Here is a 22039-nt window from a genome sequence, read left to right as displayed (position 1 = left end):
AGAGTGCAGACTGGGGGGAGGAGGGAAAGGGATGGTGACACACAGTGCTTAATTTGTAAATCATAAGGTGCCCAAACGCAAAGTACATATGACAGCGCAGGGATAACGAGACGGGCACAGGTCCCGGAACATATGCAGAAAATGGTGCTGAAAACAACACGCAAATGCCCACTTGCCATGCTGTGGGACTTACAAGCCTCAATTTCGGATAATATCCATTGTATAAATGTTGTGACAACAATTTACAAGGCTAATTTTTTAGGCTATACTCTGCCCAGCACGGGCAACTGCCCACATAACGGCAGGTGGGACTTACAGTACACAGTCAGCAATTACCTCCTCAACAGTCTAACTTGTAAAATATTTTTTTTTAAATCTGAGATTACAATAAATAACACAAACCCATTCTTCAGGGAGTTTCATCCTTCCGTCTTTTTTGACCCCAAAGCTCCCACAGCCTTACAAATTGTGCAGCCCAAACCCGAATTTCCCATAAGGGTACTGGCCTGTTGCTGGCTGTTGGTGGTCCACCTGGCTGACTGCTTGCACTGTAGCTGGCCCAGAACCTGACCAGCTGCTGCCACGGTAGCAGGCAGCCTCCTGCCCCGGCTTGGCTGGCTGTCTATGAACCTGGCTGTGCTGCTAGCCTTCTGCTGCACCTGTTCCTGCCCGTTAGCATGATCGCTGCAGCTGCACTCATCGCCGGTAGTTGCTTTTCTGAGTCGTTTTGAACCATCTTCCTTCTTTTTAAAAAAGGGCAGTAAATGCAACTGTCTTTTTGGCAGGTTGAAATACCGTTTGATCCTGGCTGCTTGCTGCCCAGATACCACAAATTTCGTTTTTTTTCTTTTTTTTTTTCTTTTTTTTTTTAATGTCAGGGGCGTGATTTGTTGGTCCAGCGTTTCAGTGCATCAACAAATTGTTAAATTTTGAAAAAACAACATACAATTCTTGGGATTTGTTCTGTAAATTAATTTATGCATGTTATTATTTTATCTTATACATTTTTTTAAAAATCGTTTTCATATTATTATTATTTTCTATACACAAGCGGTGCTGGATCTGCCCAAATAAGTCCCGGAACACAGGGAGGCCCAATTCAAGAGGTGCTGGATCTTGTTCCGGCAGGATCCGGCACAAATCAACCCCTGGTGACACCATTACAAACGCGATGATGATTGGCTAGGTGGCTCGGAGTATTAGTATAGCATTAGCATTTAGCGTGCCGAGCGTCATCTTAAACTCTCGGGCAAATTTTTTTTAAATACAGTTCGTCCAGGTGGGTAGAATTAATTGAAAATAATCTACTACTTTCCTGCTAAGTATGCATTATCATCACCAAGTTGGCATTGACCTTGTTGACGCTACAATATAAATTTTATACATATATATATATACATATATATATATTAGGGCTGTCAAAATTATCGCGTTAACGGGCGTTAATTTTTTAAATTAATCACGTTAAAATATTTGACGCAATTAACGCAGATGCCTCGCTCAAACAGATTTTAAAGGACAGTACAGTGAAACGCTCACTTGTTGTGTTTTATGGAGTTTTGCCGCCCTCTGGTGGCGCTTGGGTGCGACTGATTTTATAGGCTTCAGCACCCATGAGCATTGTGTAAGTAATTATTGACATCAACAATGGCGGGCTACTAGTTTATTTTTTGATTGAAAATTTTACAAATTTTATTAAAACGAAAACATTAATAGGGGTTTTAATATAAAATTTCTATAACATGTACTAACATTTTTCTTTTAAGAACTACAAGTCCCTCTATCCATGGATCGCTTTAACAGAATGTTAATAATGTTAATGCCATCTTGATTTATTGTTATAATCAACAAATACAGTCTTTATGTACCGTATGTTGAATGTATATATCCGTCTTGTGACTCATCATTCCATTCCAAAATTAATTTACAGAAAAATTGCATATTTTATAGATGGTTTGAATTGCGATTAATTGCGATTAATTAATTTTTAATTCGATTAAAAATTTTAATCGTTTGACAGCCCTTATATATATATATATATATATATATATATATATATATACACAGTGCCTTGCAAAAGTATTCAGCCCCCTTGAACCTTGCAACCTTTCGCCACATTTCAGGCTTCAAACATAAAGATATTAAATTTTAATTTTTTGTCAAGAATCAACAACAAGTGGGACATAATCGTGAAGTCGAACAAAATTTATTGGATAATTTAAACTTTTTTAACAAATAAAAAACTGAAAAGTGGGGCGTGCAATATTATTCGGGCCCCTTGCGTTAATACTTTGTAGCGCCACCTTTTGCTCCAATTACAGCTGCAAGTCGCTTGGGGTATGTTTCTATCAGTTTTGCACATCGAGAGACTGACATTCTTGCCCATTCTTCCTTGCAGAACAGCTCGAGCTCAGTGAGGTTGGATGGAGAGTGTTTGTAAACAGCAGTCTTCAGCTCTTTCCACAGATTCTCGATTGGATTCAGGTCTGGACTTTGACTTGGCCATTCTAACACCTGGATACGTTTATTTTTGAACCATTCCATTGTAGATTTGGCTTTATGTTTTGGATCATTGTCCTGTTGGAAGATAAATCTCCGTCCCAGTCTCAGGTCTTGTGCAGATACCAACAGGTTTTCTTCCAGAATGTTCCTGTATTTGGCTGCATCCATCTTCCCGTCAATTTTAACCATCTTCCCTGTCCCTGCTGAAGAAAAGCAGGCCCAAACCATGATGCTGCCACCACCATGTTTGACAGTGGGGATGGTGTGTTCAGGGTGATGAGCTGTGTTGCTTTTACGCCAAACATACCGTTTTGCATTGTGGCCAAAAAGTTCAATTTTGGTTTCATCTGACCAGAGCACCTTCTTCCACATGTTTGGTGTGTCTCCCAGGTGGCTTGTGGCAAACTTTAAATGAGACTTTTTATGGATATCTTTGAGAAATGGCTTTCTTCTTGCCACTCTTCCATAAAGGCCGGATTTGTGCCGTGTACGACTGATTGTTGTCCTATGGACAGACTCTCCCACCTCAGCTGTAGATCTCGGCAGTTCATCCAGAGTGATCATGGGCCTCTTGGCTGCATCTCTGATCAGTTTTCTCCTTGTTTGAGAAGAAAGTTTGGAAGGACGGCCGGATCTTGGTAGATTTGCAGTGGTCTGATGCTCCTTCCATTTCAATATGATGGCTTGCACAGTGCTCCTTGAGATGTTTAAAGCTTGGGAAATCTTTTTGTATTCAAATCCGGCTTTAAACTTCTCCACAACAGTATCTCGGACCTGCCTGGTGTGTTCCTTGGTTTTCATAATGCTCTCTGCAATTTAAACAGAACCCTGAGACTATCACAGAGCAGGTGCATTTATACGGAGACTTGATTACACACATTTGGATTCTATTTATCATCATCGGTCATTTAGGACAACATTGGATCATTCAGAGATCCTCACTGAACTTCTGGAGTGAGTTTGCTGCACTGAAAGTAAAGGGGCCCAATAATATTGCACGCCCCACTTTTCAGTTTTTTATTTGTTAAAAAAGTTTAAATTATCCAATAAATGTTGTTCCACTTCACGATTGTGTCCCACTTGTTGTTGATTCTTGACAAAAAAATTAAATTTCATATCTTTATGTTTGAAGCCTGAAATGTGGCGAAAGGTTGCAAGATTCAAGGGGGCCGAATACTTTTGCAAGGCACTGTATATATATATATATATATATATATATAAGGGCTGTGCAAAAGTTTTAGGCAGGTGTGAAAAAATGCTGTAAACTAAGAATGCTTTACAAAATGGAAGTGTTAATAGTTTATTTTCATCAATAAACAAAATGCAGTGACTGAACAGAAGAGAAATCTAAATCAAATCAATATTTGGTGTGACCACCCTTTGCCTTCAAAACAGCATAAATTCTTCTAGGTACATTTGCACACAGTTTTTGAAGGAACTCGGCTGGTAGGTTGTTCCAAACATCTTGGAGAACTAACCACAGATCTTCTGTGGATGTAGGCTTCCTCAAATCCTTCTGTCTCTTCATGAAATCCCAGACAGACTCGATGATGTTGAGATCAGGGCTCTGTGGGGGCCATTCCATCACTTCCAGGACTTCTTGTTCTTCTTTACGCTGAAGATAGTTCTTAATGACATTGGCTGTATGTTTGGGGTCGTTGTCATGCTGCAGAAAAATTTGGGGCCAATCATATGCCTCCCTGATGGTATTGCATGATGGATATGTATCTGCCTGTATTTCTCAGCATTGAGGACACCATTAATCCTGACCAAATCTCCAACTCCATTTGCAGAAATGCAGCCCCAAACTTGCAAGGAACCTCCACCATGCTTCACTGTTGCCTGCAGACACTCATTATTGTACCGCTCTCCAGCCCTTCGGCGAACAAACTGCCTTCTGCTACAGCCAAATATTTCAAAATTTGACTCATCAGTCCAGAGCACCTGCTGCCATTTTTCTGCACCCAGTTCCTATGTTTTCGTGCATAGTCGAGTCGCTTGGCCTTGTTTCCATGTCGGAGGTATGGCTTTTTGGCTGCAACTCTTCCATGAAGACCGCTTCTGGCCAGACTTCTCCGGACAGTAGATGGGTGTACCTGGGTCCCACTGGTTTCTGCCAGTTCTGAGCTGATGGCACTGCTGGTCAACTTCCGATTTCGAAGGGAAATAAGCTTGAGGTGTTTTTCATCTGCTGCACTAAGTTTCCTTGGCTGACCACTGCGTCTACGATCCTCAACGTTGCCCGTTTCTTTGTGCTTCTTCAAAAGAGCTTGAACAGCACATCGTGAAATTCCAGTCTGCTTTGAAATCTTTGCTTTGAGACCTTGCTGATGCAGTATAACTACCTTGTGTCTTGTTGCTGTGCTCAGTCTTGCCATGGTGTACAAACTGTGACATGATACTGTCTTCCACAACCTCACCTTGGTAGCAGAGTTTGGCTGTTCCTCACCCAGTTTTAAGCCTCCTACTCAGCTGTTTCTGTTTCAGTTAATGACTGTGTTTCAACCTACATGTGACATTGATGATCATTAGCACCTGTTTGGTATAATTGGTTGATCATACACCTGACTATAATCCTACAAAATCCCTGAATCTGTGCAAGTGTACCTATAAGAATTGATGCTGGTTTAAAGGCAAAGGGTAGTAACTCCAAATACTGATTTGATTTAGATCTTTCTTCTGTTCACTCACTTTGCATTTTGTAAATTGATAAAAAAAAAACAATCATTGTTTATATTTTTGAAAGCATTCTTAGTTTACATCATTTTTTCATACCTGCCTAAAACTTTTGCACAGTACTTGTGTATATATATATATATATATACATACAGTGGGGAGAACAAGTATTTGATACACTGACAATGGGAAAACCCATTGGCAGTGTATCAAATACTTGTTCTCCCCACTGTATATTGAATGACATATCTATGAACCTTCCCTGATGGAACCTTCCCAAGGGATTAATAAAGTGTATTGGATTTAATTTAATTATGTGATGTTTTTTAATCAAAACAACTACAGCAGTTGTTCTTAACCTTGTTGGGGCTACCAAACCCCATCAGTTTCATATTCGCATTCATCAAACCCTACTTTAGTGTTTTGTTTTGTTTTTTCAAATTCAAGACATATAGTTTTTCTACTGGTGCACAAAATGAACCATGCAAAACAAAACCAACATAGTGCATGAACTCACAACAAATTATATACCTGCTTTGCGATCAGGTATGGAACTTCATATGATGTTGTGAGGAGCGGTTTGTTAATGGGTACAAATCCAAGAGTAGGCAGAGTGGCCTTATCATTGGATCTGGCACTGTTCTCCTTGAATTCAGCAAGCGTTGTGTTCTTATTTTCCCCATCTCCGTGCAGCTTCTCGAAGTGTTCGTTTAGTTTTGCAGGTGTGTGGCTGGAGTTGCTCAACTTGGCATTGCAAATCATGCAGCTAGGACGCTGACTCCCATCCCGTTTTGTGATACATTAGAATCCATATGGTACATAATCGTCTGACCACTTTCTTTATTTTGCTCAACATAGTTAGTATGGATTAAAATATGAATAAAGTAATTATACCACCTACTGCAATGACATACACACGTTGGATCACTCCTGAGTGCATTAAATTGTCGCAGCACTGATTTGCCAAGCAATGTCACGTGATCATCTGCAGCCAGAGATGGCCGAGCAGAGCATTCCATCAAGTAAAAACATGATGAGTCAGTGTGTCTCTCGGATTCAGGAGGAGCAGTGTGGTTTTTGTCCTGGCCGTGGAACAGTGGACCAGCTCTACACCCTCAGCAGGGCCCTCAAGGGTGCATGGGAGTTCGCCCAGCCAGTCTACATGTGTTTTGTGGATCTGGAGAAGGCGTTCGACCATGTGCAACGGGGAGTCTTGTGGGGGGTGCTAAGGAGTACGGGGTACCGAGCTCCTTGGTAAAGGCTGTTCGGTCCATGTACGACCGGTGTCAGAGTTTGGTCTGCATTGCCGGCAGTAAGTCGAATTTGTTCCCAGTGAGAGTTGGACTCTGCCAAGACTGCCCTTTGTCCCCGATTCTGTTCATAATTTTTATGGACAGAATTTCTAGGTGCAGTCGAAGCTTTGAGGGGGTCCGGTTTGGAGACCTCAGCATTGCATCTCTGCTTTTTGCAGATGATGTGGTGCTAATGGCTTCATCAAGCCGTGACCTCCAACTCTCACTAGAGCGCAGTCGAGTGTGAAGCTCTTGGGATCTTGTTCATGAGTAAGGGTAGGAGGGAACGGGAGATGGACAGGCGGATCGGTGCAGCTTCTGCAGTAATGCGGACTCTGCAATGGTCCGTAGTGGTGAAGAATTTACCCTTGATTTACCAGTTGATCTACGTTCCTACCCCCACCTATGGTCTCGAGCAGTGTGTCTTGACCGAAAGAACAAGATCCCGGATACAAGCGGCTGAAATGAGTTTCCTCCGCAGGGCGTCCGGGCTCTCCCTTAGAGATAGGGTGAGAAGCTCGGTCATCCGGGAGGGACTCGGCGTCGAGCCTCTACTCCTCCGCATTAAGAGGAGGCAGTTGAGGTGGCTCAGGTATCTGGTTTGGATGCCCCATGGACGCCTCACTGGAGAGGTGTTCCGGGCATTTTCCACCGGTGGGAGGCCCCGGAGATGACCCAGGACACGTTGGAGAGACTATGTCTCTCGGCTGGCCTTGGACGCCTTGGGATCCTGCCGGAGGAGCTGGTTGAAGTGGCTGGGGAGAGGGAAGTCTGGGCTTCCTTGTTAAAACTGCTGCCTCCACGACCCGACCCCTGAGCAAGCGGATGATGGATCCAGACACAGAGATCACGGTTCACGGTTTGTGTGGGTTCATTCCACCAGGAAAAACAAAAGGGCTTTTTTCTCGCAACATTGTAAAGTTTATATACCCTTACACTCTTATATAGGCAACTTTTTTTTTTTTTTTTTAATGTAAAAAGTGTGACCTTTTGGGGGGGTGGAAAAAATCAGCTCAATTCAATCAGTAAACATATTTGATGTGAAAGATGTTACAGAATTTGTAATGCAATAACGTGTAGAACCCTAAATGTTACCTTAGATACTTGGTTGAGTAAATAACTATTCGTAAATAATTAGTAACTGGGTTACGAACTCGATTACTTTTTGAGAGAAGTAATTTATAAGTATGACTAATTACTTTTTTAAAGTAAGATTAACAACATTGCCTGGAACTCAGTGCAGTTATTCAGCATTGTGAATCAATGTAATAGGACCTGTCCGTATTTGTTTTAGGATTTAATCTCTGCACTGCCTTTGATGAATTAGATAGGTTAATATCCCTGTACTGATAAAAAACTGATTCAAAGAACAAAACAAGACGTCATGTCTGGCGCAGAAGGATGTTAACACAATAACTAGGTTTATTTTGTCTGCGGCAAAGTGAATGTGGAGTAAACGTAATAAGAGTACTAATTTTCTTATGAAAAGAAAAAAGGGGAAAAACAAAGTGCATGAAACAACACAAAATTGGATAAGGAAGTTGAAAGCAAGTGGAGTAAAATACATCTCCTTTGCATTTCTATTGTTATAGATGTAAATAGCATTGTAAATAATAAGTGGTGTTGTAATAATTTTCCTTTTCAATCCCCAGGGAGTTTGATCCTGGATACATTGAGGAATTTGGGTCTTCACCTCCCTCATATCCTTCTTCTTTTTGTGCTCCTTCACCTCCTCCTCTTTCCTCTACACCACCACCACCGCATCAACAACAAAAAACAACCCAACGCAGACCATGTTCAACAGGAGGAGTCCAGCTACGCATCAAGAACAGGTATTTCCGAATACTGCCTCATGCATCAGCGATTAAATGAGTTATCAAGGTTTATTAAGGAAGACCGTAGATTGGCTCTGCTGCCATCTTCTTCATTTTTGCATTGTAGGTTAAACAGCACATAAACAAATCAGTGACACGTTTACTAGAGCCAGTTGAGTAGGTCATGACCCTTTGTGGTATGATGTCCTGGCTTCACATCCTTTGTATATGCACAAGTGCTGGAGGATTTATTAACTTCACTTGTGTGTTTTGGAAGCAAGGTTCAAACAGTCAATATTTCCATGGTGATCACGTAACAATGTTCCCTAGTTTTTTGTTTTTTTTTCAGCAGCATTGTCTTGCTTAGTAGTTACACATTTTGAATATGTAAAAACAAAAAAATGGTTTGTTTTATCTGATCCTTTCTCATAATTACATAGTATATTTAACATGATCTTGATTCAGGAATCACACAGAGGGTTCATAGCATACACACCGACATAAAATACAGTACATAAGTAGATGAAGGGGGGGGGGAAATCAAATAAAATTAACAAGGCACAAGATATCAGTGCACAATAAACAGGCTTTTATGCTAATGGAGCCACAGGTTCTATATATCTACTATACCTAGTCCTTCTCAAAAAAATTAGCATATTGTGATAAAGTTCATTATTTTCTGTAATGTACTGATAAACTTTCATATATTTTAGATTCATTACACACAACTGAAGTAGTTCAAGCATTTTAATATTGATGATTTTGGCAAAAAAGTTAAGAAAAACCAAAAATCCCTATTTTAAAAAATTAGCATATTTCATCCGATCAATGCAAAAAAGTGTTTAAAAAAAAAAAAAAAAAAAAAGTCAACCTTCAATTAATTATATTAGCTATGCACTCAATACTTGGTCAGGAATCCTTTTGCGGAAATGACTGCTTCAATGCGGCGTGGTATGGAGGCAATCAGCCTGTGGCACTGCTGAGGTGTTATGGAGACCCAGGATGCTTCGATAGCAGCTTTAAACTCATCCACAGTGTTGGGTCTGGTGTCTCTTAACTTCCTCTTCACAATATCCCACAGATTCTCTATGGGGTTCAGGTCAGGAGAGTTGGCAGGCCAACTGAGCACAGTAATGTTATGGTCAGTAAACCATTTACCAGTGGTTTTGGCACTGTGAGCAGGTGCCAGGTCGTGCTGAAAAATGAAATCTTCATCTCCACAAAGCTTTTCAGCCGATGGAAACATGAAGTGCTCCAAAATCTCCTGATAGCTAGCTGCATTGACTCTGCTCTTGATAAAACACACTAAACCAACACCAGCAGCTGACATGGCACCCCAGACCATCACTGACTGTGAGTACTTGACACTGGACTTCAGGCATTTTGGCATTTCCTTCTCCAGTCTTCCTCCAAACTCTGGCACCTTGATTTCCGAATGCAAAACATGCAAAATTTGCTTTCATCTGAAAAAAGTACTTTGGAACACTGAGCAACAGTCCAGTGCTGCTTCTCTGTAGCCCAGGTCAGGCGCTTCTGCCGCTGTTTCAAGTTCAAAAGTGGCTTGCCCTGGGGAATGCGGCACCTGTAGCTAAGCCTGTCGCAATATGCAATAATTCCATTTATCGCGCGGTATATAAAAATGATGACGGTAGTTTTCCTGCTGCGATTTATCGCCTCGCGTGCGCACGTGTAGCACGCGGTTGCCGCTGATGTGTGGCAGACGTGTTTGACAGCGCTGTTTAAAGTTCAGCTTCCTTGTGCCACTCTGTTTTATTAACTTCTGGGTATGTTCGTTTTATACATTTGAGTTTGAGTGACCGTCATTTAATGGATGGAGGCAGGGCCGAGTGCACTGTCGGCGCACAGCAATGAGCGAGCGGAATGAGGAAGAGGACGAACCAGTCTGCAAAATGTTTCTGGAGGTTGTTTCAACAAAGATGACCAACAGAATAAATCTTCATGATCATTTGAAACACTATCATCCTCTCCAGTTTTCACTGCTTAGTTTCAAAACTGCATCGTAACAAGCAGAGCCTCCTCCTCGCGTTAATTGACAATTAGAGGTATTCGCTTGATGTGAGAAATACAGACGACACCGCGCAAAATAGCGTTCCCTCACGGAAAGTGAAGTCAGCTTCACTAGCCACGTTTACATGCTGACTTTTATTCATACCGATTCAAATCATTCCAAATGGAAATTTCAGATCAGCTGTTTACATGTCACTTCATCTATTCCGATCCAGCGTTTACATGTGACTGCCTTTATTCCGAAAGGACGTTTGACAACTGCCGTCTGACATGCGCAGATTAATCAAAACAAAGCGTCACGTTGCAAAACATTGAGATCGATCGTCGGAGTGCTGCTGTTTTAACTTTAACCCACTTGTTGTGTTTGTGGGGTCGTATCCGCTTCTGCTGTTTTGCTCTTTTGCCTTGTAGTAGCCGGTTTTCCACTGGTTTCTAATCTGGTCAACGCTCCGGTCTATTCCGGCTTCGTGTAACCTCTCGTGAACTTTTTTAAATAGTTCACTGTTCCTCGTTTTACGGCCGTCTAAGCGAGCAATTATTTTCAATTCTTTTAAAGTTTGAATTAAATACAATCTTTCCGCCGGACTCCAATTAGGTGCGCTGTGCTTGGAAGCCATGTTGCAAGTGACGTTACTTACGTCACAAAGTGACGTCACCACGTCAGTAAGGAGCATGTGCAGAAAGAACGCAACCAGACACCATTCCGCTTCCCTGTTTACATGATATAATTTTACTTCTAATCGGTTTGGGAAAAGGAATATTCCACCCCTGTGAATCGGAATGAAATTCCATTCGGTTTGGGCCTGTTCATTCCGAATGAGGTGTTTATATGGAACACATTTATTCGGTTTGAACAAATATTCCGATTGTAATTGGAATATTTGGCTCCATGTAAACGTGGCAACTGCTGAAGAAGTGAGACCGTTTTACCTCTGTTTAATGATATTTGATATCTTTGGGAGACAAATTTTTGCTTATTGCTACTTAGTCTATTTTTCTCTGTTGTTGTTGAAGTGCAATTCCAGTGACTGCAACTTTATACCTATGTGCCTAAATGCTTGTTATTAAGTGCAATTTTAGCTTTTCTTGAAAAAAAAACATTTTATTCATTATGTGTTTCTGTGCGGTATTAATATTGTTGTCTTTTACTTGAAAGAGGCATGGTCTATTGTTTTTAGTTGTGATTTCTTTAAAGGTATTTTTTAATTTAAAAGTAAACATTTATTATTTATTTAAATGGGTGTAATTGATATATTAATATATACTGTATTCTCTGTATTCTATATTCTGTTATTGTAAATCAGTTAAAAGGGGACGGGACTTGATAAGCATATGCTTCTCTCGTCAGCCCTTGTCTTTTCTTCGGTTTTATCGGGTTACTCATATCACATCTTGCAACTGTCAATGATACCGATGATGATGACAATAAATAAATAAACGCTAAAAAAAAAAGTTTTTTGGGGAGGGGGCACCGCAATAATATCGCATATCGCAATAATTTATAAGATAATTTATCGCCCACTAAAATTTGTTATCGCGACAGGCCTACCTGTAGCCCATTTCCAATACACGCCTGTGCACGGTGGCTCTAGATGTTTCTACTCCAGACTCAGTCCACTGTTTCTACAGGTCCCCCAAGGTCTGGAATCGCCCTTCTCCACAATCTTTCTCAGGGTGTGGTCACTTCTTCTTGTTATGCAGCGTTTCCTGCCACACTTTTTCCTTCCCACAGACTTCCAACTGAGGTGCCTTGATACAGCACTCTGGGAACAGCCTACTCGCTCAGAAATTTCTTTCTGTGTCTTAGCCTCTTGCTTGAGGGTGTCAATGATGGCCTTCTGGGCAGCAGTCAGGTCGGCAGTTGGAGTAATGAACCAGGCTGGCAGTTTTTAAAAGCCTCAGGAATGTTTCGCAAGAGTTTTGAGTTAATTTGTTGATTCAGCTGATTAGGTTAGTAGCTTCTTTAGAGTACTTTTTCATGATATGCTAATTTTTTGAGATATGGATTTTTGGGTTTTCTTGACTTTTTTGCCAAAATCATTAATATTAAAACAATAAAAGGATTGAACTACTTCAGTTGTGTGTAATGAATCTAAAATATATGAAAGTCTAATGTTTATCAGTACATTACAGAAAATAATGAACTTTATCACTATATGCAATTTTTTGAGAAGGATCAGTATCTAAAGCTCCCAAAAGCTCAGTAAGGTCTGTTATTTTTTTTTTTTTAAATATCATTTTCTGATTCATTCAACCGACACATAAAGCTGTTCATCAAATTTCATATTTGAGTTTTAAGGGTTACAATAATGCAGTGCTTCTCCGATACTTCTACTTTTACTTCTACCAACATTTTTAGACACAGCATAGAGTTCATAATGATATTGACGGGACACGGGGTGCGGGGTCGATTAATAGAGGGCCTATCTCCGTCGACCGAGTGGAAACACAGACAAAGAGCTTTTTACGTTAAAATTTTTGTGAATAAATGCTTAAATACCTGAATTCTTTATAGATTTAAACGTAAAACAGTCTTGATTTTTGGTCAAGCGCAAAAAAAAAAAAAAAAAAAAAGCAGGTAGCATTTATTTTACAGAAATATGTCGAATGTGCGGCTGGTCTTTAAGTTCACTGTGGCGCCGCCTTACCACCACAAAGAGCGTTTTAGGTTGAAATTCTTGTGAATAAATGCTTAAATCCCTGAATTCTTGAGAGATATGGATGTAAAACCGTCTCGATTCTTGGTTAAAAGCAAAAAAAAAAAACGTGCAGGTAGCATTTATTTTATGTAAATATTGCGAACTTTGATGCCAATGCCTTAGCGGCTTATTTCCCCTTTTTTTTTTTTTTTACAATGTTTCAAAATGCACGCATGGTACGAAAAACATAGTAATTACCTTGAATCCTCAAACAAATCACTCCGGAGACAATCCTTCCTGTTTGAATGTGGTACAGCTTTCGTACTTGACCGAAATCCACCGTTAGTTTGCTACATGCGTGTGTTTGTGAATAGCTCCTCTTGATGTGGGCGGCCCCCTACTTGAAGGAGTTGGCCAGTGCATGGCCGAGCTGACCCGTCAATAATGATGATGTCCATGATACAGCATGTGTTGCCTTCATTATAAGGCTTATATAAGGCTTTTTTTTTTTTTTGCGGCTCCAGACATATTTGTTTTTTGGTCCAATATGGCTCTTTCAACATGTTGGATTGCCGACCCCTGGTCTATAGTCTACAGTCTATAAATACTATCACTACTGTACCACCAGTTACATCCTAATATGGAGGTCAGAATGCGCACTTGTGTTAGAATGTGGTGAGCATCACAGCCTCACGATGGTGCTAAAGTGTGACTTAAACTGTTGACGATACTGTATTTAGATTAGTTGAAGGAACTTGGATGAATTTAAGCAGGTTTAAATTGGGATGTAGCTGCTGTCCAAGGGCGTAGGTTTGCATAGAGACAGTAGGCACATAACACTAGCAACTTTTCAAGATGCTCAAATTGTCCCCACCCACTTTTAAGCAACCTTATTTGCATTTTATAATGAGTTTTGACCCTACCATTATTCAGTGAATTATTTTCATTATGTTCAGACTTATATTTACCCCTTTTTCAATTGCTGAATGTGCTAGTCCCCCTCAAACTCACGTTTGATTGGCTGATGACTTGACACCCCCCCCCCCCCCCCTGACACACACACACACCCGACGAAAATACAACATGTCGCCAACATGCCACCTCATGCGCCCCCTTCAAAGAGGAGGGTTATTTAAGTTTAATGTAAGTTTTTTTTTCAGCCAGCAGCAGCCATTTTAAGTAATGTAAAAAAGATGTCAATGTTATGGAGGTGGGGAATACACCACTAATTTTGCTACTGAAATTTTGCTACAACCTGCATCAGAATTTGCATAACATTAAACTGTGTGAGTTTGCTAACCTCCAAAACTCGAGTAAGAAGCTGCTTAGAGAGAAATGTCCTCCACTTTTGTATGTTTTTTCTGCTCTTAATGTTAATTAAACTGTGAGAAGTGTAGTGAACCGAGGTTTACCCCCTTCTACCCAATTTTCATATTTGTTTTGTTTATGTGGTCTTAAAGCAACACTTGGTAACTTTTCAGTTTTGATCAATTTTAGCGACGCTGGTGGTCAAAAGCGGTATTTGTTTGAAGACTGCATTTCCCGTGAGGACCAGCTCATGAGTGCATAGTGTCTTCCTATGAGGGGTGTAACAGAAAATAGTTGAGAAGCACTGGTATAACTCAATAAAGATTTATTTTTGCAATGATGAGTTAGCCTGTCAATTAATTAGGTTAATATTCGTGAGAAATGTAGCCCTGAGCCTCGTTTACCCAATCTGTTTGGTCCTATTAATGTCCCGTCCCCAGCAAAAAGTGTACATGTATGTAATGCTGTCATATCGTCCCTACCAATGTTGAGCCCAAACCTACACCCTTGCTGCTATGAATGTCTCGGTTGTTGACATAAGATGGCGCACAATCATCGAGCTTTCACAGCGGTGAAAGAATTTGCCATGTGCATGCTCAGCTCAGATCGGTCCGTATGTTCTGTTTTTCATTTGTTTTTACGGCGAAGTGAGTTTCACAGCAATGTTTATTGTACTGTACATTGTCGCTATAGGAACAGAACTCTGAAAAACCTTTTGGAAAATGGCTGTTGGACAGTTTCCATTCAATTTTTATAGAATTTGGATACAAATGGAAAATACAAAATATATTCCCATGACAAAGGAGTGTGTCACAAGCCGAAGAGGAGCTCCATTACATGCTTGTGGTGATCTAATGGATAAAGGTGTGGATTTTCTACTCTTCTGATTAAAAGAAAAGGAGAGTGTCCGTATTGTTGTTGTATTTCCCACAACCTCCTTGACTCAGGGCTATCATCAGATAACATTGGGTGGGGATGATGAGGATTCTTGTGTCTGATTGGTCCAGAAACGGGAAGTGGACCTGAGCCCCAAGGGGCTGGGTGGTCATTTGTGAAGGACATTGATAACAGGATCCTCCATTTCTTTCATTTCCTCCTTTTTATCACTTCATCTCTCACCCTCCTTCTTTTCCTATTAAGCACCCTATCTTTGGCTTCTTAGCAATTCTGCTCTCTTTTCATCATCATCTTCTGTCTTCACTTCTTCCTTCATCCTATTCATTTTTATGCTTTGTTTGTGGTGTCCAGAAAACTTTGTGTATTCTCGCCTGTCATTCGGACCCCCTCCTCCTCTTTCCTGAATTTACCTTTCCAGTTCTCCTCTCAGCCTCTTCCCCTTTCTCCTCCTCCGGTCCACCTCATCTCTTTAAATTTATTCACAGTTAACAGATTGCGTTAGAGCTACTCATCACATTTTCTAAAAACATGATAATCCAATAATTGCTTTAAACAAACACTGCAACAACACACTTCTGTTTCGTCAGGTGAATCTTGCCTCTCTTAATGGCGTACCGCAAGCAACACGTCACTTCCGTTCATTAATATTCATGACATTAGCTACTGTTGCTAAGTAAGGACAAGCCACCGTTTGTCCCTAATAGGAAATGAATGGAAATTGTGTACGAAGGAGATGTTTACAGAGTTAAACCTACCAATTCTCTCCGAAAATGAAGTGCCTGGTGCCAAATTCACTGGTAAAGATGTGGAAGAACATAAAAATGTTCAGTTAAAGAGATGGCTTTGTGGCGAAGGCTGAAAAAGACGAAAAAAACGAGCCGACCTAAGCATAGGTTTAGCTTTCATATCGACGTGACTGACAATGACATTCTCCTGTTTCAACAAGTTATCCTTTACCATCAGCCCTGTCTTTCTTATATATCCTCTGGTTGTCCTACATCTCTTACCGTTCTTGGGGGTAATTTAGTTAGCTTTGTGTAGCGATCGCAAATGCTACTCAATGACAGCCAACGAACACTTTTAATTTTTTCATTGATAACACATCTTAATCCTATAATTTATTTACACTTCCCCCTTACTAAAGTTGTTATTTTATATATATAACAGAAACGGTAACAGGGGCAGTCAGATACCATTGTAATTCTTTTCAGGTCATTCATTGTCAGACAGAAGCAGTACGGCACAACGTTACGCTAAAAAATAAGTTAAAAATATAAAAATGGCTTACCTCTTTGTCCTCTGAAAGACCATGCCAACCCAACATAATGTTTACTGCATATGAAACGTGAATGGATTCGCCGAGATGGTGTTAAAGTCCGCGCAAGTTGATTCGGTCTTCACATTTTTCCTCTCGAGTTTTTGGTTTCCGGAAACGTATGAAGAAAACATCTTTCATGTGTCGTAATGTCTAGAGTCGTTTCTTCTAAGTTCCAAAAAAGCAATGCGTGATCGGCATGTTCGTTTTTGAAAGATTACCGGAGAAAAGTAGCACTTTTTATGTTGGGTCTATGCGAGGGCGGGTCTATAATGTCCCACTTCGGCTTTACTTCCGCTTTACGATGCGACGTCACGGTCTAAAAATAGCCTGCGTGCGGTACGCCATTAGGGATGGGTATTTCAGGCATAAAAATCACTCACCTTTCGGCGAAATTCGCCGTTTTAAGTCAAAAAGGTTGACCTACGTGAATTATGTAGAGAGAGAATTTATAAGGGGGGGGGTCTTAATTCCATTTAACTAACTAACGACATGTTTTATTGCAGTTGCTAAGCCTGTCGCGATATGCAAGGATTTTATACAAAATATTAAATGTGATGGTTCACTTACTTATTTTTCCACTTTCTGTCATTGTTTGCATACTATCCTCATTGAAATATGAAAACCTATGAATTTTTTTATTAAAGCAAACATTGTATTTTCATCTGTGTGATTTTGACAAAGATCAGATCACATTTGAGGGTGATTTTATGCAGAAATGTGAGAAATTCCAAAAGGTTCAGAATTCAGATAGTTTTTCAAACCACCGTACCTGAACGCACCGCGTGGCTGACTTGACAGAGTGAGTGAGGGACTTTTTACTTTCACTTTGTTCAGCTGCAGTGGACAGTAGGCATATTGTGTTGCACAAGTTCTGAAATAAATCATTGAAAACCTGACGAAGCTGGCGATTTTTTGGCGATGTTACCACAATAATATTTGTCACCTTAACTTATAAAGACTGGCGAACGTAGGTCAGAGGAGGACCGTCGAGATCGTACACATTCTACAGTAGTATTCTTGGAACCCATGTTGATTTCTCTCACAAGGAAATCCTCCGTGCGTCCGTCTTGCGGGAAAACAAAGAAACTGCGGCGCTGTCGTAAATCGTCGTATTTCGAGCATGTTGTCGGATGTAGAAACAAATGGCGAGTCAAATTTATGTCCGATGTCAAAACGATCGTATGTCAAGGTACCACTGTGATTGGATTACAAACATTTAATATGTTGCAGAATAAATTTTAAGATATGTAAAACAAATAAACAAGTGTTTATGCTTGCAATATTGTTTATTTTGGCCTGCTAAAATAAAAGAGCATTAAATGCGAATACAAAATAAAATTCCTGAGTCTTTCTTCAAACTATGCAGAATTGCACTTTCAAAGCAATAAATGAAAAGATGTGAAAAATAAATAAATGAGGATCTATGTACAAACAAAGGACAACTGGCTAACTTGCATAGCTATAGTCCGCTAGCTTAAATGCTATAAAATGCTTAAATTGTTTTTTTTTTTTTTTACAATGCAAATCGTTCAAAGACATTTTACCTCAAAGAAACTGCTAAATATACTTTAAAACTAAATAATGAATACATAAACAAACATGCTAAACAAAAACAGACCTTATGTTGGTCTTAAAAGGGAGCAGCTAGATTTCAGCCATGCTAGACAAGTTATGGTATATTCACTGTTGCAACTAGAGGGCAGTGTATCAATCCAAATCAATAAAAATAAATGCAATAATTTCAAAACAAACCATTACAACGCCTGTTTACAAAGAAACAGAGGCACGAAGACCAAGATGCATGACGCTTCATGCTGCATTTAACTGACGAGTAAAATACAAGACGTTTAATACAGGGGAAACTCCCGGAATTCCTTAAGGTGATTCCATCTACGTCTTAAAAGTTATAAGGTATGTTAGTGAGAATCAAACGCATGATCGTATTCTCTCTTATATCCACACCCACACACAAACACTAGCTATTAACATAGTTTCATGTGCATGGTTTGGCAAACATCTATTTTGATTTCCGGCTAGATCTGAGAGATTGCTCTGTAGCAGTAAGTTTCCCACGGCACTTTTGTTGAAAAACACAATTTGTGTTTGGTCTAAACACTCAGGGAGACTCCACATTAAAACAGTAATTCACAATTTAAGTTTACTGTGGCGCCGCCTTACCCGAAGTCCACAACAAAGAGTTTTTTATGTTGAAATTCTTGTGAATAAATGCTTAAATCCCACAATTCTTTATAGATATGGACGTAAAACAGTCTCGATTCTTGGTTAAAAGCAAAAAAAAAAAAAAAAACGGGCAGTTTGAATTTACTATACGTAAATATGTAGAAGAATGATACGAGTCTGTTAGTTTTTGTTATGATAAGGGGCTGCCACAATGACTTTTTCCGTTGAAAATTCTTGTGAATAAATGCTTAAGTAAGTGAATTGTTTATAGATATAAATGTAAAAAAGTCTCGATTCTTGGTTAAAAGCAAAAACCGGGCAGTTGGCAGTTATTTTACGTAAATATTACGAGGTATGGAGCGGCTAATTTCTCCAATTGATTTTTTTACACGTTTCAAAGTGCATGCATGGTACGAAAAATATAACAATTACCTTGAATCCTTGAACAAATCACTCCTGAGACAACCCTTCTTGTCAATATGCGATACAGATTTCGTGCTTTTTGAATGTAGATCCGGAATTGTGCTCAAAAGCATGTGTGAGAGTTTCACTCCCACCGATATGTAATAAATGAAGCTGAGTCACACAGCCCCCTACGGGCAGGTGTGGCGCAGAGAATGACCAATCTTACCTGTCAAGTATCTTGATGTCTATGGTCTTCATTGATTTTGCTTGCAATGAAAAAACACAAAAGTGAATGGAATTTTTTGTTACATCATTATCATTTTACAAAAAATTCCACAAATGGGCCGGACAAAATTATTGGCACCCTTTAAAAAAAAAGTCATGTGATGCTACTCTAATTTGTGTAATTAACAGCACCTGTTACTTACCTGTGGCACATAACAGGTGGTAGCATTAACTAAATCACACTTGCAGCCAGTTAAAATGGATTAAAGTTGACTCAACCTCTGTCCTGTGTCCTTGTGTGTACCACATTGAGCATGGAGAAAAAAAAGAGACCAAAGAACTGTCCGAGGACTTGAGAAGCAAAATTGTGAGGAATCATGGGCAATCTCAAGGCTACAAGTCCATCTCCAGAGACCTAAATGCAGAATCATAAACCAATGCAGAAGCATAAACTATGCATTAGGCGGTAGGTTGTAGTCATGAGTATAAAAGTGACAAACTCCGTATTGTCCCTTTGTAGGTGTTACAACATGTTTCAGTGCGATGTTCCCCTCTAAGCTGCGCACATGCGCAATAGCGCACTACTTGCACGTACTCAGAGCACAATAAAATCTATGTAGCGCACAAAATAAAATTAAACAGAAACACATTGTAACATTAGTAGGACTACTGTCGGCGCCTCATTGATGTGTCTCCTATTGGTGCGTTTGATACGGCAACGCACGCTACTATTGGTGCGTTCAATATGGCAAGGCGACGCTCCCATTGGTGGATTACTACACCACCAGTGTATATAGTTGTGAGGTGCATGACCTGGGTGGATGCGGAGAACAATAAAGAGTGAAAAGTGAGCTAGACTCCTGTGCTGATTTACTGAAGAAACATTCTGCAGCCAATTTTTGTGGCCACAGCGTACACATCTTATGTTGCTCACAGTGGTCCTCAGTGTGCTCAGGGAGCTTGTGTGTTTGCTCAGACGTCCAAAAAATTTAAGGAAACATTGTTTAGGTGTTAGGTGTACAAAAATAAAATAAAATTAAAAAAACATTCAAAATAACATGTAAAGGAACATGCAACAATCCCTTGTAAATGGTAGAGTTATAATACAAATTACACATTTAAAAGATCTTCTTTCACGAAATTATTACATCCTGCCACTTTCATGTGTAGTGCATCATGTCTTTATTACCCCATACCACACCACTCTGTCAGCTTTTAGTTTAGAAATTGTCAATATCTTCTTTCTCTAACAAGTCTTATCTCATTCCATCCTTCTGTCCTTCCCTGCTACTCTCTCTCTCGCACTCATTTTGCCATCTCAACGTTCATCCATCCAAATTTGGGTTGTTTACTTCATGCTTTTAACATGCGGCAGCCTAATGACTCGTAATTGCTTCAATTGCTCAACAAGCTTCAGGTCAGGGGCCAAAGCAGTGCCAGTCTCTCCAGCTCACCAGTTGCTGGATTGAAGTGGAGGGGAAAGGACACAGGGGTTGAAGCTGGCGCTAGGGTTTTGTGGGTAGTTATGCTGGAAAAAATAGTATGGCTCAGTTTTAGTAGAATAATTTATTAGAAACTGGATTTTATATTGGATGCATGGAGGGAGATAGGATATGGAAGACAGCTAAAGGATAAAGGTGTCATACAACGCTAAGCAAAATTGCACGGATCAAAATACTGACGAAAAGTAAATTTCTCGGGGGACAAAGAGCTTTTGAGCTTGTGTAATAGAGACGTGAATATAAACTACAAAAAGTGGACTTTAGACAGCCGCCATGGAGTTGTTGGAGGTGTTCTATCGTAGGAAGCTCCGAAAGAAGCAAAAGAAAGCGGCTTTAGGACGGTCCGAGGGGGCACTGTGTCGATCTCCATCAGAAGTCAGCGTCAACAACCTGGCAACTGGACTCATTTCTAGAGTACTCAGATTCACATCCAGGTAAAATAGGTCATATTTCTTTTATTGCTAGCTAAGTGAGCAAAGTATCGGAGAAGGATGCATGTACTTCTCAATGGATGATTTTATTTGATTCAATGAAAAGTGTCGATCTACCATAATTATATTTCCAGATTATTGTGACTCATGTTTTAGAACATTTGAACTTGAGGGGAATACAGTGGTATGAAAAATTATCTGAATCTTTGAACCAGATCAAAATCACACAGATGAAAAAACAGTGTCTGCTTTAACTAAAACCACACAAACATTTATAGGTTTTCATATTTTAATGAAGATAGCATGCAAAAAATGACAGAAAGGGGAAAAATAAGTAAGTGAACCCTCTGCCTAAGGAGACCTAAAGAGCAATTGAAACCAAATTTTTACCAAACAATTTAAGTCAGGTGTGTGCCCAATCACTGATGAGTGGCTTAAAGCTACCCTACTCACTGTAAAACACACACCTGGTAAGAATTGTATTGATGAGAAGCATTGTCTGATTTTCACCATAGCTCAGTCAAAAGAGCTGTCTGAAGACCTGCGATCAAGGATTGTTGATAAAGCTGTGAAAGAACACAAAACAATCTCTAAAAGTTTGGATGTTCATCAATCGGCAGTCAGAATAGTGTCTACAAATAGAGAGAGTTTGGCACTGTTGCTTCTCTCCCAAGGAGTGGCCATCTACCAAAGATGACGCCAAGAGTTCAGTGCAGAATATTCAGAGAGGTAAAAAAGAACCCTAGAGTGTTTGCTGAGGACTTACAGAAATCACAGGCGCAGTCCAATATCTCACACATCAACTAAATGTAAAACAATGG

General features: G+C 40.0%; 1 protein-coding gene across 4 annotated transcripts in view; it reads left to right on the top strand.

The window, feature by feature from the left end:
- The window catches only part of shroom3 (shroom family member 3), a 121666-nt gene that overhangs the window by 39251 nt on the left and 60376 nt on the right, over positions 1-22039 (top strand). For 3 of the 4 annotated variants that reach the window (XM_057818406.1, XM_057818405.1, XM_057818408.1), the window contains one exon: positions 8123-8302. In XM_057818406.1, coding sequence (XP_057674389.1) covers positions 8123-8302 — 180 coding nt within the window. Of the gene's footprint in view, positions 1-8122; positions 8303-16972; positions 21222-22039 lie in introns of those variants that run through there. The other variant, XM_057818407.1, reaches the window with a different exon arrangement.

Source organism: Corythoichthys intestinalis, chromosome 17 (genome assembly GCF_030265065.1).
Source record: "Corythoichthys intestinalis isolate RoL2023-P3 chromosome 17, ASM3026506v1, whole genome shotgun sequence".
Lineage (NCBI taxonomy): Eukaryota > Metazoa > Chordata > Actinopteri > Syngnathiformes > Syngnathidae > Corythoichthys > Corythoichthys intestinalis.
The sequence above is the reverse complement of the archived record's forward strand: the minus strand, read 5'-3'. Positions and strand labels throughout refer to the sequence as shown.